Genomic DNA, 15,921 nt, shown 5'->3' with positions numbered 1-15,921 from the left:
GCTCAAAAGACTAGCACACTAGAACGGAGCTCGAATCACTAGAATGTCGAACAAGTGCGCGAGATTGATGTGTGAGTGATCAAGAGTGCTCAAGGAATGCTTGGTGTCCTCCTCCATGCGCCAAGGGGTCCCTTTTATAGCCCCAAGGCAGCTAGGAGCCGTTGGGAACAAATCTGGAAGGCCATCTTTGCCTTCTGTCTCGTGGCGCACCGGACAGTCCGGTGCACACCGGACACTGTCCGGTGCCCGATTTGTTTCCATAGAAAGCGAAGCCGACCGTTGCCGACCGTTGCAGATCTGGCGCACCGGACAGTCCGGTGCACACCGGACAGTCCGGTGCTCCCTTCCGACCGTTGGCTCGGCCACGTGTCGCGCGCCGATCGCGCGGCCGACCGTTGGCCCGGCCGACCGTTGGCTCACCGGACAGTCCGGTGCACACCGGACAGTCCGGTGAATTTTAGCCGAAGTCGCCGGAGAAAAACCCGAGAGCGGCCTCTTCGGCCGAGGCAGCCTGGCGCACCGGACACTGTCCGGTGCACCACCGGACACTGTCCGGTGCACCACCGGACAGTCCGGTGCCCCAGACCGAAGCAGCCCCTTGGCTGTACACAGCCAAGTCTTCTCTTCTCTTCTTCTATCTGTTTCTAACACTTAGACAAATATATTAGTACACAAAACCAATGTACTAAGGCTTAGAAACATACCTTAACTTGTGATTTGCACTTTGTTCATCCTTGGGCATATTTTCACATTTAAGCACTTGTGTTTGCACTCAATCACCAAAATACTTAGAAATGGCCCGAAGGCACATTTCCCTTTCAGTGCAGGCCAACAGGATGGGCGTATGAGGGCGGACCTCACCGGGCTGGCGCACACGTATGCACAACCTAGTTACAAAAAGGGAGAAAAACTCAACCCCTCAGACTTGCTCCTATGGATAGTACTTACAGAGACGCTCCAGGGGTTAGGAAGAGGAACCCCAGCTGCAGCAAGGTGGTTACCCCCGGGCCGACACATTTCCGTCACCTTGAAGGGTCCCTCCCAGCTGGGGGAGTGTTTACGGGACCCTTCTCGGTTCAGTACTCGCCATAGGGCTAGGTCTCGACCCTGGGTTCCCTACTATGTACGAACCATGAGTAGCGCCTGGGCGCCTGGTTGCAACGTGCATTTTAGGTCGCTGCTTGCCCCCTGCGTGCAAGGAAAGAGTCCACATCCTTACGCTGTGGCCGCTCCTGCACAGATTCGTTAGAATACTGGACTCGTGAGGAGCCCATAAAGGTTTCTGAGGGAAGACATGCTTCGGCCTCGTAGACAGGAAGGACGGGCTCTCCCCGATGGCCTGACTAGTTGTCATCACCGAAGTTGGAGTCTCCGGTGAAAACGTCCTTCAGGACACCGTCGGGTGACTGATACCCGAGGTCCGGTTCTCCCGCGGCCACCTCACCGCTGTCGACCCTTTCCTTGCCAGGCCGGCGACGAGGAGGGGAGCCATCCTTGGAGGTCTGCTCGCGCCGCTCGCTGATGCGCTTCACGAGTTCGATGATCTGGCGACACTCCGTGGCGCTGTGGCGACTGTTGGGGTGTACAGGGCATGAGCCGCTGTTACCCCTCTGCGGCTGTGGGTGCTTATTGCGCTCGTTTCGGCCCCCAGCCACAGCTACAACGACCGGAGCAGTAGACGGTGGCCTCTCGGAGTCGTGGTTCTTCTTCTTTTTCTTTTTGCCATCCTGAGAGACGGCACCCGAGCCACCCGTCTGGGCAACCCCGGTCTGTGGAGCCGAGTGCCATGCACAGCCCTCGGTAGCCCTGGTGCACTTGTCGGCCAGAGCAAAAAGCGTGGTGACAGTTTCCACGTCGCGCGTGGCCAACTTCTCTAGCATTTTTTCATCACGCACCCCCTGGCGGAAGGCGGTGATGATGGAAGCATCGGAGATACGGGGTATAGTCCCTCGTACCCTGGTGAAGTGGGAGATGAAGGTCCGGAGAGTTTCCCTGGGCTCCTGCCTCACTACGTGGAGGTGAGCCTCCACGCCATGCCGCTGATAAGCACTGACGAAGTTCGCTGCGAACCGCGCGTAGAGCTCTTCCCAGGAGTATATTGATCCTGGGGTAAGATTCATGAGCCAAGTCCGGGCAGGGCCAGACAAGGCAACATGAAAATATGTTGCCATTACGGCGGTGTCTCCACCCGCTGCCGTAATGGCGGTGACGTACACCTGCAAGAATTCCGACGGGTTGGTCGTACCGTCGTACTTCTCCGGCAGGTGCGACCGGAACTTGGGTGGCCAGGTTGTCGCACAGAGATGATCCGCGAGCGCGGCGCAGCCCACGCCGGCCAATGGGACACTCGCCTGGATCCGGGTGCCCGCTGGGGTCTGCGATGCTACCGCAGCAAAATCTTGATCGAGGTTGCGACCCTCGATGTTTCGTCGGCGCTCCCGCGCCCTCTCCAGGGAGACCCGAGCATCCTCTCCCGCACGCCTGCGGTTGAGCTCTGCCCGGAGGTCGTCGGTGTGTGCACCCCTCACCGAGGGTGAGCGCACAGACGTCGTCGCCTCATGTTGGCGCCGGGATGACCGTGGCCTCGACCTGGTCGAGCCGGAGTGCGCCATGCCGAGCAGTCGGTCAACGTCGTCACACCACTGCTTCATGGCCCCTGGTGAGGCCGTGGAGCTTGGGGGTGGCGTAGCAGCTCCCTGGCCGCAGACAACGCCCCCGGAGCTGCCCTTGACGGAGTCCGGGATGTCTGCGCAGCTGTATGCTGCTGCGCAGCGTGCACAGCAGCAGTGCCCGCCACTAGGCGATTCAGAACCTATGGCGTGGAAGAAGCAGCTTCATCGTCCACCAGGAAATCCACCGAAGTCTCGGCGCGGTGCTCAACGATTTGCACCATCATGCTGAGCAAGAAAACAAGCAAAAACCTAAAGCCTAAGCCCCTACCTGGCACGCCAAATGTCGGAGAGGAAATATCCGGCCGGGTGGCGGAATGCACCCGCCCTAAATCCTAGGATAAGGAGGGGCCTAAGCGTTTTGCCTGTCTGCTAAGTGAAGAACGGACACAAGAACACACAAGGGTTTAGAGTGGTTCGGGCCGCTGGAGCGTAATACCCTACTCCACTGTGTGATGTATTGAGCTTGAGAGTTTGTATGAACTTGTGAGCCTGAACTGGGTCTAAGTGAGCTTGAGTCTGCTTAAGCGGGCCTCAGTTGTAACGTTGCGTGCCTCCCCTTTTATAGCTGAAGGGGGGCACGTACAAGGGTGCTGAGCCCTGACATGCGGGCCCAATGACATAACAGATGTAATACTTGGAGCAACTAATCCTGGTCGCCAGTGCATTCTCCTTGCCCTGATATCCGCAGCCTGCGTAGTATCGGCGTGCAGCGGAAGCTTCACTGGCAACATACGAGTGATGATGAGCACAGCGTATGCCGCAGCACGGGCGTACTGCCTGCCACCAGAGTGGACAGGCACGCCGCCTGCAGGATGGCCTGGCCGCTGCCCGTCAGCAGAGTGGACAAGGCACATTAAATGCTGAGACGGCACATCGCTTGTTAGTGGAGTAGACAGGGCATATTTAATGCTGAGGCGGCACATCACCTGCCAGCTTGACAGGCGGCGCGCCTCCTCCGCAATAAATGCGCGGTCTAGAGGCCTTACATCTGGCTCTGCCCGCTGGCTTACGTTACAGGCAGTAGGCCACGTGGTAGCATCGGGTCTCCGCCTGAGCAGGGAGTAGGAGCGCTCGTGGTATGGTCCGGACACGTGTCAGCACCGGACCCCGCCTGGCCTTGATTAAAGCCTGGGTATTCTTTGCCTTGGAATCCTGGGACCCCACTTGAGTAGCCCGGACCCCTCCTGAGGGGTCCGGGTCCCGTCCCAGGGGTCTGGTTTGTACCTGCGGAGGTCTTGAACCTCGCCCGGAGGTCCGGGCTGTGCATCCAGGGGTCCAACACTTTCCCGTGGGGGTTCGAACCCACTGTCGCCACCTTGGAGTATATCATCTCCTTTGGCCACGTGGCGGCCCCGGAGTCGCCCACGTGGAGGGGTCGGGTGCTATTCACCGCGTGACTAGGGATAGCCGCATGGACACCGCACCTTCATACTGTAGTAACGGGTACCCCTATTCCAGGGTACTGACAGATTGCATAAGGTAACCTTTTTTTACTACTTCCTCCATTCTAATTTATAATTCATTTGACCTTTTCAGTCCAAGTTTAATCGGTTCGTCTTAATAAAAAGTGCCACACCCGGTTTTGGAAGGCAAACCGAATGCGAACCATGTACGTGCCAGGATCAGAAACTCACGTACACAGTGATTACATTATTGGATATCATCACACTTTGCTCAAAGTAAATAGCGGAAATAATACTTTATTACATCAAGATGTCCAAGATATCCACAGAGTCATTAACATAATATTGTCGTTAGTATTATCAAAGTGCAGAAAAGCGAACGTAGCAGATATGGCCTTCACAGACAGCTCACTGGGGGTTTGCCACTAACATAACTAGAACTCGTCGTAGTCTTGGAACTCCTCAAAGTCCTCCATGTTGCCTGCATCTTCTCCTGAGCACTGAGTACAGTGGGGACAACCTGGGGGGGGGGGGGGGGGGTTAAAGTAAGGGTGAGTACACATCAACGTACTCAGCAAATGTGCCGTTTGAGTAAAGTGGACTAGCTGTATGTGGAGTTAAGGTTAAGCAATTGCTTTTAGTTGGTCAGGTATTTATTACTAGTAGTATAGCTAAGTTTTAGTAATAAATCCAGTTATTACCCAAAAGTACTCCCTCAAAGAGGAAATACCAAAGACCAGAGTTATAACCATCAATATTAATCATCATCATATGAGTATCCAAAGTTCTTCTAATCAAAGAGGATCCCAAGGCTGCTCTTAACCATGAGCACGACTGATATACCAGTTTCTAACACTCTACACAGGTTGCACACTTTACCCACGAGTCGTGATCCCTTTTTGCCCCGGGTCGATCAAACCCTCAAACACTACCAAGGTGAGTAGGCAAGGTTTCACTACGTAGCCTTTACAAAGATTCCCAGAGGTCATGGCCGCCCATTAGGTTTCTCCAGTTTGATAAACACAATACTTCTCCCCACAGGAAGGGTGACTAACAAAACCAAATCGAAAGAACCTCGGCAACCAGCCTCGGCAGAGCAAGTACTGTGCCCAGACCCCATTGACGGCCCAACGCGAAGCCAACTACACATCAAGTTCCTCTAATTAATCAGCTAAGGGCGTCTCATTCCACCCTCATGGTTGTACTGTTATCCCAGGTGGTCACTCAGCGAACAGGTCCTTATGGATAGGTACTCAGGAAACATCACAAGATCATCATCGAGATAACATCATCGTATCATAAATATTCACATCATGTTCGTGAATTAAGTTAAAGCAATAGCATAAAGCTAACCATGATAACCCAAAAGGTAAACAAGGGTAAGGTAAATACAGACGAGTCAATTCTTAGGTTTCAATAAAGTAATGCAGGACGGTGAATTTTAAAGTAAGTAGGACATAATAGGTTAGAGAACACTTGCTTCCACTAGGTTGTTGCTCAGGAAGGTCTTCAACAACACACTCAGAAACCACGAGCTGCTCATTATCTAAACAAAGGATCATGCATTCAATACATTTGGATAAAGACAAATGAACAATACACCAAAACATATACAACCAAGTGAACACAAGTTTGACAGATCAGAGTAAACACAAAAGGTCAACTGAAAGTCGCCTAGAGGGGGGTGGATAGGCGGAAACTGAACAATACATTTGAACACAATTTTAAATGCTTTTCTATTTTCTCTGGGGATTCAAATCAAATTCAAACACCAGTTCAAATTCAAACCATTTCAAACATGTGCATCAAACAAAAGGATAATTTAGGCTCATCATGATGCAACATTTCACAACTCACATAGTTTTGACAAAATAAATAATTAATCCCTCACTTAATTGACCTAATTCTACTCAAAAGGAAAATGGAGAGAGAGACTAGAGAGAGACAAGAGGTAACACCTGAATTTAGTAGACATTTAGAGAAGAAATTTTATACCTTAAAATTCATGGTGTTACAAAAAGTTCATAATTATTATTAATTTTATTGTGATATAGGTTAGCACATAATATACTTTAAATATGACTGTAATTTTTTATTTTTTTTAAATATGAATAGGACGGGCGAGTCAACTTAATGCAAAACGTCAAATGAATTATAAATTGAGATGGAACGTGTATATTGTAAATGATCGTATGCTAGGACTTAACTACTCATGTTCGAATCTTTGATTCAACATGGACATTCGTGCTTACAAGCTTAGGGCTAAGCCATCTCCAGCAGTATGTGTACACATGCGTGTAGAATACTATTTTGTACTGTAGAAAATACTATTTATATAGTGGAGTTTAAAATGGAGAGTATGATAGAGAGGCCGCGAGAGATAGCCTAACTGTCGTCTCACTAAGCCATCTCCTATTTTAAACCCGACTCGTCTATAGTGCAAAACATTGTATTGCACTCTTATAACAACACATTGCTGAAGATATCCTAATAGGCAATGTTTCGATGACTACGAGATGATGTTCATAACTTCAACCATAAAGTCTACTCATCAATTTCATTATAAGATTACACATGTTTACGTATTTTAGGGCGTCTACAGTAGTCTATCCATAGTTTATCTAAAAATAATGTTCTACACTATAGACTACACTGTTCGTATAGTGAAGTTTGAATATAAATATAAATATGAGTATGAGTAAGCTGCTAGATATAGGGCATGTTTGGTTCGCTGCCTAACTTGACACACTTTATCTAACTTTTCTGCCCAAAGTTAGTTCTTCAATTCGAATGACTAACCTTAAGCAAAGTGTGACACAGTTAGCCACGAACCAAACAGGCCCATAGTCTTACAGCTAAGCGTGTACGTGTACATGTACATGGGGCTACATTTGACAAACAAAAAATTTTCTGGATAGGGACAAATATTACGAAATAAACAGGCAATTATGCAAGTATCTCATTTTTCATGTATTTTGACGAAAGTACAGGGGTGTTAGCAAAAACCAGTAAACCACACATGTACAGTTACTGGCGCATAAGCAAAGACAAGTATTTACATGGCCCAGTATGTCAGTCACAGATACAATGCATAGCTGTGTATTCCTTAATTTTTTGAGCAAATGTGTATTGCTTATCGTTTTGCCATTTGCCAACCCAACTCCCGATTCCCGAAGGCCCATTTCGTCGTCTCTCGCTCCCTCGGTCCTTCCTTCACCCATCTCACCCGCGACCCGCCCCTTTCCCCTAAGCCATCTCCTTCCTCCTCACCTCGCCATGGCGTTCTTCTCTCATCACCATCTCCAGCAGCCACACGCGCAGCAGCCAGTGCTCCCTTCCTTCAGGTGAATGCTTGACCTCAATTTTATTTGCACCCCTTCTGTCTAAGACTGTTGATTAAAGTGAGAATCGCGCTGAATTTCCTTTTCGGATGCCGCAATTCTGGGCAGGAACGCGCTACCGGTGCCTGTGGATGGCCAGATCCCAGCGCCCCTCACCTTCTTCAACCCGCCGCCTGCCTTCCCGGAGCAACCCGCGCAGGCACCTCGTAAGTTCTCTCCGCGAATCCTCTCTCCGCTTATTCGAATTTCGCTTAAATTGGCGCTGATTTTGGAGGGGTTTCCCTCTGTTCTGAGCAGTGGTGGATGCGGTGGGCTTGACGGCAGCTGCGGGGCTTGGGTGGAGGCAGCCGAGGGAGCAGGAACTGCTTGGGGAAAACTCCCAGATGTCGTCCATTGATTTTCTGCAGACGGGCTCGGCAGTGTCGACGGGGTTGGCGCTGTCTCTGGAGGACCGGCGCCACGTCGGCGGCGGGGCTGGGAACTCCTCTGGCGATTCACCGCTGCTCCTGCTGCCCATGCTGGACGATGACATCTCACGCGAGGTCCAGCGGCTTGACGCTGATATGGACCGCTTTATTAAAGCTCAGGTCACCCACTCATCTTTATTGGTAACAAACATAACTGTTGATGCATTAAGGTGTCCGTGTGCAACTGTGTGCTGTGTGCTTTGTGTGAGTGCCCTCAATCAAGTCATGTAACTGTTTTGGGGGAACTTATCGAAGCCCTAGTGTTTGCATTCGTGTTCACTAGTCTTGCTGTACATTGATAGTATTTGGTACATGCTTCCTACATTTCAGCCGCCTGAATTTTGGCGACATTCGGGCGACTAGAATCCGGCGTCCTTAGAAAGGGAGGGATCTGAGGGTGGCCACCTGGACAGGCGGCGGTGGCAGGTTGGCTGACAGTGAGCGAGGCGGTGAGGGAACTGCCGAGGGGGTGGGGTAGGACAACTAGATGGCAAGTGCCAGCGGCGGGGGCGAGGGGTCGACGGCGAGGTCGCGAGTTTGGGATTAGGAAAGGGCAGGGTTGGCGCGGAAGTGGTGGTTGGTGGGCGGCGTGGCCGCCGGGCGATGGCGGGGGAGGCTGGTGGCGGGTCAGGCTGGTCCAGTGGCAAGAGGAGGAAGATGAATAGTGCACATGAATACATGATCTTAGCCGTTAGATCATCATCCAATGGCTCCTGTTCATCACCTGAGAAAAGGGAAAACAGGCACCTGAAGGATAGCTAATCCCTGTTTGGTGAGGTGCCAATGGAGCACATAGATAGTCTCTAGATCTTTGCCTATTCACTTTGGATGGGGCTTTGACATCATTTCCTCTTTTATGTCTGATTTAGCATCCAGGTTTCCTTCTCACAATCTTCCATGTTTTGGTATTTAGTCCTTGTTCAGCATCACTATCAATATCAGGGAAGTTTTATTCCAGCAGAATAGGTGTGCAATCTGATAAGACTTACATCTATGAATGAAGCAGTAACACATCAAGGAAACTGAAGTGCTAAAGGAGGAATTTTCCCTCGAACTACACAATATTTCATTAAGAAGAGAAAAAAAATATAAGATGGTTTTCAGTAGAAATGGATCTGGATATTCTTCACGTATGTTGCACAGGTGTGTAGGGACCCTCCGTCCAAGACCAAAAGTGCAAGATACTTGTACTTAGCTAATAACTATAAAACAAAGCCTGTGCTATTATGTATTTTTAGGCCTTAGGCCGTGCTCAGCAGAGCGCGCATATGGGCGTGCAAAAAACTGTTTTGTACTGTAGACGACACTGTTTACAGAGTGGAGTTTGAAATAAGGAGTGAGATAGGGAGACTGTTGGAGATAATCTTATGCCTGATATGGTTGCATTTTTACTGATATATAAATAATTTTTTTTAATTTAGTGCAAGACATCTTTCATGTGTGTTGGGTTTCTTAGTTCATATCTAACTAGGTGATACCCCGCACATTGCTGCAGGAATTCTAGGACTTTTTAGTATGAGAATTCATGGAGTTAGAAATATAGGGCTTCGTGATAGAGAAATCATGTTATAATATGGTTGTGCAATCTTGCTAAACTGGTAGGACAACAAAAGGTTGATTATTTAAGGAATTTCTGAAGGCAAAAATTAAAGTTCATCAATGCATAAACCATAGTTGCACTTATGCCTCAAAACTACTAATTAGTAAGTGGCATCAAAAGATGTTAAATTAACACAATAAGTACTAAATAACACTACAAGTCTCAAATTCAACAGTTAAATTAACTTTAGCAGTTACAATAAAGTAGTTCAAACAACATACTAATGGTTCCAAATTTGTATACATATATCTACATCTAGTCATCTACTGTCACCTAGGGGCTAGGGTTTGTATATATGTTGGGGAGTTGCCAAGCTGGGGCAGCCACACAGGGGCTGCTACTATGATGCTGGTAGTGGGACTTGGTGTGGAGAAGTCCACTGGTCTCCAGTCAACGGGCAGAAGCCCTGGGTCGCCGACTTGACCTTCGCTTCCAGCGTCATGGGTAGTGCAGGCCTGCAGGGGACATAGTGCTCTGTCGAGCGGAGGAGACGAGCGGTCGAGCGTGCAGTAGATGTTCTTTTAGTAAGTGGTAATTGGGCCTGTTGGCCTTTCTTAGGGTATGCTGGGCCATACCTGGATAGCCCACCGAGTCTGTCCATGCATCCTGATGCATCTCCAGTGGTGTATAGATGCGCATCAGCGCATGCCCCTGGGGAGACACGATTTTCCTGACTTAATGGAAGTTATATGTTTGGATCCTGCTTGGCATGAAAAAATCCTGTTTTTTGGGCAAAACAAAGTTATTAGCACAATGGTGTTGCATGGGCTGCACATTCGGACAATAGCTTGTCGGTATGGGTCATGGGTAGTAGGCCATGTTGATTTGGTCATCAGCCTTCTGTTGAAACAAGCAATCCAATGCTATATCATGATCACTTGTGCATTTCATTGAGGATTTCATATGTTATTGCAAGCATTAGTTGTGAGTGCTTGTGATTAATGAACTAGCTGTCCATATTTAATATACACACAACAGATATCACAAGTCAAGGTAGCTGTCCATATTTAATATTAGAGATAATCTTGTATCCTCCTTTGTGCTTATACTGATGGTTAAAGGATGATTATAAAACCAATCCCAGTTTTATTTCTCATGTTACTGTCATTTGTTTGTATTTCCAACACTGAATGCATTGGGCATGGATGGTCTAAATGATGCAGCACGATTTAAAATCTAATGAATCCTCATTGATGGTAGAATACTTAATCTTTGGGCAGATCTGGACTTCTCGAGGTTGAGGTTGAGATGGGCTACATATGTACTTGTACATTGGCTGGTGGGCCTTACTTTTGGGTGTACTATTTTTTAAAAAAGTTTGCACGATGGATCATGATGGTTTATTTTGAAGTAGGTACTTAGCAACGGAAAATTGCTTTATGGTGGAAATACATGTGTTGCTTTTACTTAAAAACCACAGCATCGAGTTGAATAATTGAAGGGGAGGAGATGAAGAAAAAGAGGGTATGGGCAATAATGTGGAAACCAGGAAAGTTGGGAAGCTTGGTTGCGTGTGCTTCAGTTGAGTGAGTCGTCATACTTCATATCTTGCAGCAATGCAATCAGAGTGCACGCGTGTGTATGTGGTAGAGTTTCTCAGGCCAGTAGGCAGATCAGTCAAAAACACTCAGTGACATATTCTATGCTTTCTACATCCTGACCATGATGTTGCTATTTTGAAAGTTTTCCAAATTCTCCGAAGGAACCTTGTCAAACATTGAAAGAAATGAGATACAATGGCAGAGGGCAAGTATTGCAGATGCCAATCTACGTCATTTCAACACTTTATTCTCATTTGCAGTATTCCAGTTTTATTATTTAGTTCTACCTTTATTGACAGTATTTGGTTAATTGTTCTATCCAATGTCCGAACTTGGCTATCAATGCCTGGAGTACTGGATGCATGAACTATCTTTCTTTTAGGAAGCAATGCCCGGTCGTGGGCAGAGGCTCCCGGCCGGCGTTCCTGCAACTACAACTCCCTCTCCAATTCTCCAACCCATCGCGGTCCATAACTGTCAGGGCCTAAGGAGGCCCACAGAGGGGCTGCGGCAGCAGTAGCCATGGGCCCTCAAAGGGGATTAGATAATGATATTTAGATATAAGATTAGAAGATTAGTTGAGATTATTTAGGAGATTAGTTGAGATTATCTAGGAAGGTTATCAGTTAGTTTGTTGAGAGTCTTAAAACCCAGACTTAGGGCTAGAGGCTCCCACACGAGTGGGGTCTAGGGAAGGGATAAACCGAGGCAAGCGTCCCCAGCATATGCGGAGAGGCTGCTTCGAACCTGTGACCTAGTGACTCGGTGAGACAACTCTCACCACCACACCAGGCCTGCCCTTGAAAAGAATAACCCAACAGAAAATTACTATTATAGTGTTTTTATCATTGTATGCATACTTACTATTACTAAAGTGCAAATTGTTTAAACTGTCTAATTTATCACGTACATCGGCTAAACGCAAAACAAAGGGTTACCAATGGTCTAGGAAAACACTGCTTATGCAGATGTCTTAATCTCATGTCCGATCTTACCTGGGTGATTATTATTGTTAAAAAAATGAGCTTGACATTCTTTGTTTGATACTTGTTTTAGAGTTCTACTTCTAATGTTCTTTAATTTTCAGAGTGAACGGCTGAGGCAATCTATACTGGAAAAAGTTCAGGCAAAGCAATTTGAGGCACTGGCCTCAGTTGAGGACAAGATACTCAGAAAAATAAGGGACAAAGAGGCGGAAGTGGAGACCATAAACAAAAGGAACTCTGAACTAGAGGACCAGATTAAGCATTTGGGAGTGGAAGTTGGTGCTTGGCAGCATAGGGCCAAGTACAATGAAAGCATGATCAATGCACTCAAGTACAACTTGGAACAGGTTTGTGCTCACCAGAGCAAGGATTTCAAGGAAGGCTGCGGCGATAGCGAGGTAGATGACACGGCGTCCTGTCGCGATGGTGGTGCTATCAATTTTCAACTGACTCCGAAGGAGAACAGACAACCGAAGGATTTGACGGCTTGCAGGGTCTGCAAATCAAGTGAGGCATCCATGCTCTTGCTGCCTTGTCGGCATCTTTGTCTATGCAAGGAGTGCGAGAGCAAGCTGAGCTTCTGCCCCCTGTGCCAGTCCTCCAAGATACTTGGCATGGAGATATATTATGCGTAGAATAGAATTTATGTATCACATGAGTATCGTACGAGATACTGCTATGTTAATACGATTAATCTATTGCCAAACTTTAGAACCTATGTACCAGTACCACTATGACTTGCCACTGGATCAAAAGACACTGCCGTTGATGGTAGATTTACCGCAGCAAATTTCTGTGAGAAGCCCATCGTTGATTTGTGCTCCTGGTTAACTTCTTGGCGGAGTTTGTCTTGTGCGACTGATTGTTACCGTCCGTCTGTATTTCCATCACCTGAACTTCTGAGGCCGTGTTTCGAACTCAGAAAATTTACCCGGCTCCTGTGCTTTCACTGCTACATTGACTTGGCAATTTGGTAAATATTTATGTGTATATATAAATAGAGTGTCAAACTGTTTTTTTTAGATAATGGGAAAAAGGTTCCCGGCCTACATCAAAGATGACGGCCGTCCAAAAAACAGTAGTACTGCCAGAAAATAAAAGAAGCCACAAGCGGCAAAAAGACCCAAGCACAGTTGGGATTGAATAACTAGCCACTAGTTATTCTATTTCTAAAGCTCCAACCGTGCTTGGCGAAGATTTGCATCATTGAGACTTCCAGGGTCCTGCAGGCAACTTTGATCCTTACGATGTCCTCTTCACGCCTTTGGAGAAGCCCCCAGAACCGACACCAATAAGTCCCTCGAAAGAGTACCTGCAAGTAAGTTATAATAGGCTTCTTATCAAAAACCACATCATTTCGACTTAGCCACAACGCCCAGCAGATTGCTATGGCACCAACATAAATCTTTGCCTTTGTTTCTTTATCGAACTTCTGCAACCAGGAGGATCCCATATCCTGTATGCTAGTTGGTTCTCTAATACCAAAGGTAAAGAAAATCGTTCACCAAAGAAATCTAGCATAGTGACAATCGAAGAAAAGATGTTGGATGGTCTCGTCATGAGAACAAAACATACACTTTTTTGATTCTACCCAGTTTCTTTTGATTAGGTTGTCTTTTGTCAAGATCACCCCCCGTGTTAGGAACCAGCAGAATATCTTAATTTTTAGTGGTACTTTAAGTTTCCAGATGAGAGACTCTTGACGGTGTATTCCCCTCTCAATCAAGGCTGCATACATCGAGTGAGAGGAGAACTTCCCGTTTTGGTGAAGGCTCCAACTGAAAGTGTCTTTTGATTGGTTTAATGAAAGGCCCACTACCCTGTTAACTAGCGAATACCACCGTCCCAAGTTATCTCCATGCAATCCCCTGCGAAAGGATACATTTAGCGGGACAGTCTAAGCGAAGGCGTCTTCTGCCATAAGGTTTTGTAAATTTTTAAATACCTGTAAAATAAGAAGTCAAAGTGCTGCGCGGAGTGCAAAGCATCCTCCATTGACTTGGCAATTTGGATATTGAACAGTTCAATCTCTTAAAAATCGCAAACTATAACACACGACCATGGCGTTAGTTTGGCCCGACATCAGGTGGCAACGAGATCCTTGGGTCACTGATGTGTGACCCAGGCTGAACTATGTGTTTGAGTTTGCGATTAATTATATAATATGGACAGTTATATATGATTGGTCTCTAGTCCTAGGCAATGGCTTGTACTTGCAAGCTCATTCTACCAAAACGAACTCTCAAAATTTGGTTGGCGTACACGCATTAGCTATGCCATCTGATTACTTATCTTGGGGGCGGATTCCAGCAATTATGAGCTGGTAGTTAGCAGAAAGCACCGATAGCCTTATCTTTCAAGCCCAGCAAATCAATTGCTTTGCCACTCAGGTCCTCCCCTTGTGGCCTTGTTGCCTGTTGGCCCGGCTATCTCGTAGGTTAGGGTAATGGCATGGTCATAGCTTAGGGTAATGACATGGTCACATGAGTGTATTCAGGAGAAACGTACACTTGCTAGCTCGAGAGGACTCGATTCTTCAGATACGCCCATGCCCCCTACCTACCAATATACTCCTTCCGATTTTTTTTATATGACGCTGTTTAGTGTGCAGCGACGTATATATCGGAACGGAGGTAGTATCATTTATTAGATTCTAATTCTACACGCACTATAATAAATAAAAAAACGAAACATAAATGGATCAAACAAATGGCTCCCGTGCCCCTAGATGGCCAGATGAGACGGTAACGGTATCCAACAAAAATAGTGGTAGACGGCGCGAGGCCTTGGACAGCTGGCCTCGCGCACAGTTTGTCCAGTTGCTTTTGACGCCTCAGAAATCCAAATCACCGGTCCCAACAAATAGGGCTGGGCATTCGGTTTTTTTCTAAACTTCGGTTCGGTTTTTCGGTTTTAAAAAACTTCGGTTTTTCAAACATTAGAAACCGTTCGGTTTTCTAGAAAATGAAAAACCGAAAAGTTCGGTTTCGGTTTTTTACTTTGGTTTTTCGGTAAAAACCGAATACCAAACTTATAATCAAGACAATACATACAACAAGTTTACATGATAGGTTACATATAATTTTAAAAAGTAAAAATTATATAGGTACAAATAATTAGATATACATCATACATCACATACAAATAAGTGAATAACAATTTAATTATATCACACAATTAGTTCACATAATCGAATAGTCAAATTTGAGAATTGATAAAGTTTGGTATTCGGTTTTTTCGGTTCGGTATACGGTGAAAACCGATTACGATACCGAAAACCGAACTTCTTAGATACAAAAACCGAAACCGAACCGAACTACCAAAAAAACCGAAATTTCGGTTCGGTTCGGTACGGTTCGGTTCGGTTTTCGGTTTATGGTAAAAATGTGCCCACCCCTACCAACAAAGTTGCTTGGGCCCGGACCACGCCAGCTTTGCGCACCACCACCAGCTCGGGCTCGGCCGCCTGGCGTAACAAGACCCCCCTGCCGCTGTCGCCACAGGCCGCAGCTGTACCTGTACCGTACCGCTACTCCTCCACACAGCAGCACAGCGACGCGTCCCGGCCCCGCCGCCATCGACGAGCGTATCTGATGTGGCTCGGGCTCCAGCCCAAACCAGAGCTGATGGCGGAGCGAGCGAGCCAGGCTTGCCAATGCAGAGCCACCACTCGTGCGCCGCCTGCAAGCCCCTACCAAAATCCACCGTCATCATTACCATCGTCTCCTCTCGCTAGCAATAGCAAGTAGCCAGCCGAGCCAGCCAGCCAGGCACACGGCTCCGCCGCCCCTTCCGCTCCGCCCTCCTCTCCTCCCCTCGGCCCTCTCCGTCCTGGCTGGGCCCACCCGGGCATTCCTGCATCAAATCCCCCACCCGCGCGTGCCGTCGCTCCGCCCGCCCCGCGTGCCCGA

General features: G+C 47.6%; 1 protein-coding gene and 1 long non-coding RNA gene across 2 annotated transcripts; one reads left to right on the top strand and one right to left on the bottom strand.

The window, feature by feature from the left end:
• The first annotated feature begins 7,233 nt into the window (after window positions 1-7,233).
• Window positions 7,234-12,949, top strand: LOC100282576 (uncharacterized). The gene is made up of 4 exons (NM_001155484.2): window positions 7,234-7,419; window positions 7,525-7,622; window positions 7,714-8,003; window positions 12,112-12,949. Exons 1-4 carry the CDS (start codon window positions 7,352-7,354, stop codon window positions 12,643-12,645), a joined length of 990 nt encoding a protein of 329 aa, NP_001148956.2. The 5' UTR covers window positions 7,234-7,351; the 3' UTR covers window positions 12,646-12,949.
• A 51-nt stretch (window positions 12,950-13,000) lies between these two features.
• On the bottom strand, window positions 13,001-14,274 carry LOC111590109 (uncharacterized). Its single transcript, XR_002749191.2, has 2 exons — window positions 13,956-14,274; window positions 13,001-13,322 (listed from the first exon to the last, which is right to left on the bottom strand). It is a non-coding gene; the product is annotated as an uncharacterized lncRNA (long non-coding RNA).
• Between the last annotated feature and the right edge of the window lie 1,647 nt (window positions 14,275-15,921).

The sequence above is a fragment of the Zea mays genome, chromosome 9, assembly GCF_902167145.1.
Source record: "Zea mays cultivar B73 chromosome 9, Zm-B73-REFERENCE-NAM-5.0, whole genome shotgun sequence".
NCBI classification, from domain to species: Eukaryota; Viridiplantae; Streptophyta; class Magnoliopsida; order Poales; family Poaceae; genus Zea; species Zea mays.
This window is presented reverse-complemented; position numbering and strand designations above follow the sequence as displayed.

Coding starts and splice junctions, on each gene's coding strand:
- LOC100282576 (NM_001155484.2), top strand. CDS start 7,352: ATGGCGTTCTTCTCTCATCACCATCTCCAGCAGCCACACGCGCAGCAG. Junction 7,420..7,524: donor CCAGTGCTCCCTTCCTTCAG/GTGAATGCTTGA, acceptor AATTCTGGGCAG/GAACGCGCTACCGGTGCCTG. Junction 8,004..12,111: donor ACCGCTTTATTAAAGCTCAG/GTCACCCACTCA, acceptor TTTAATTTTCAG/AGTGAACGGCTGAGGCAATC.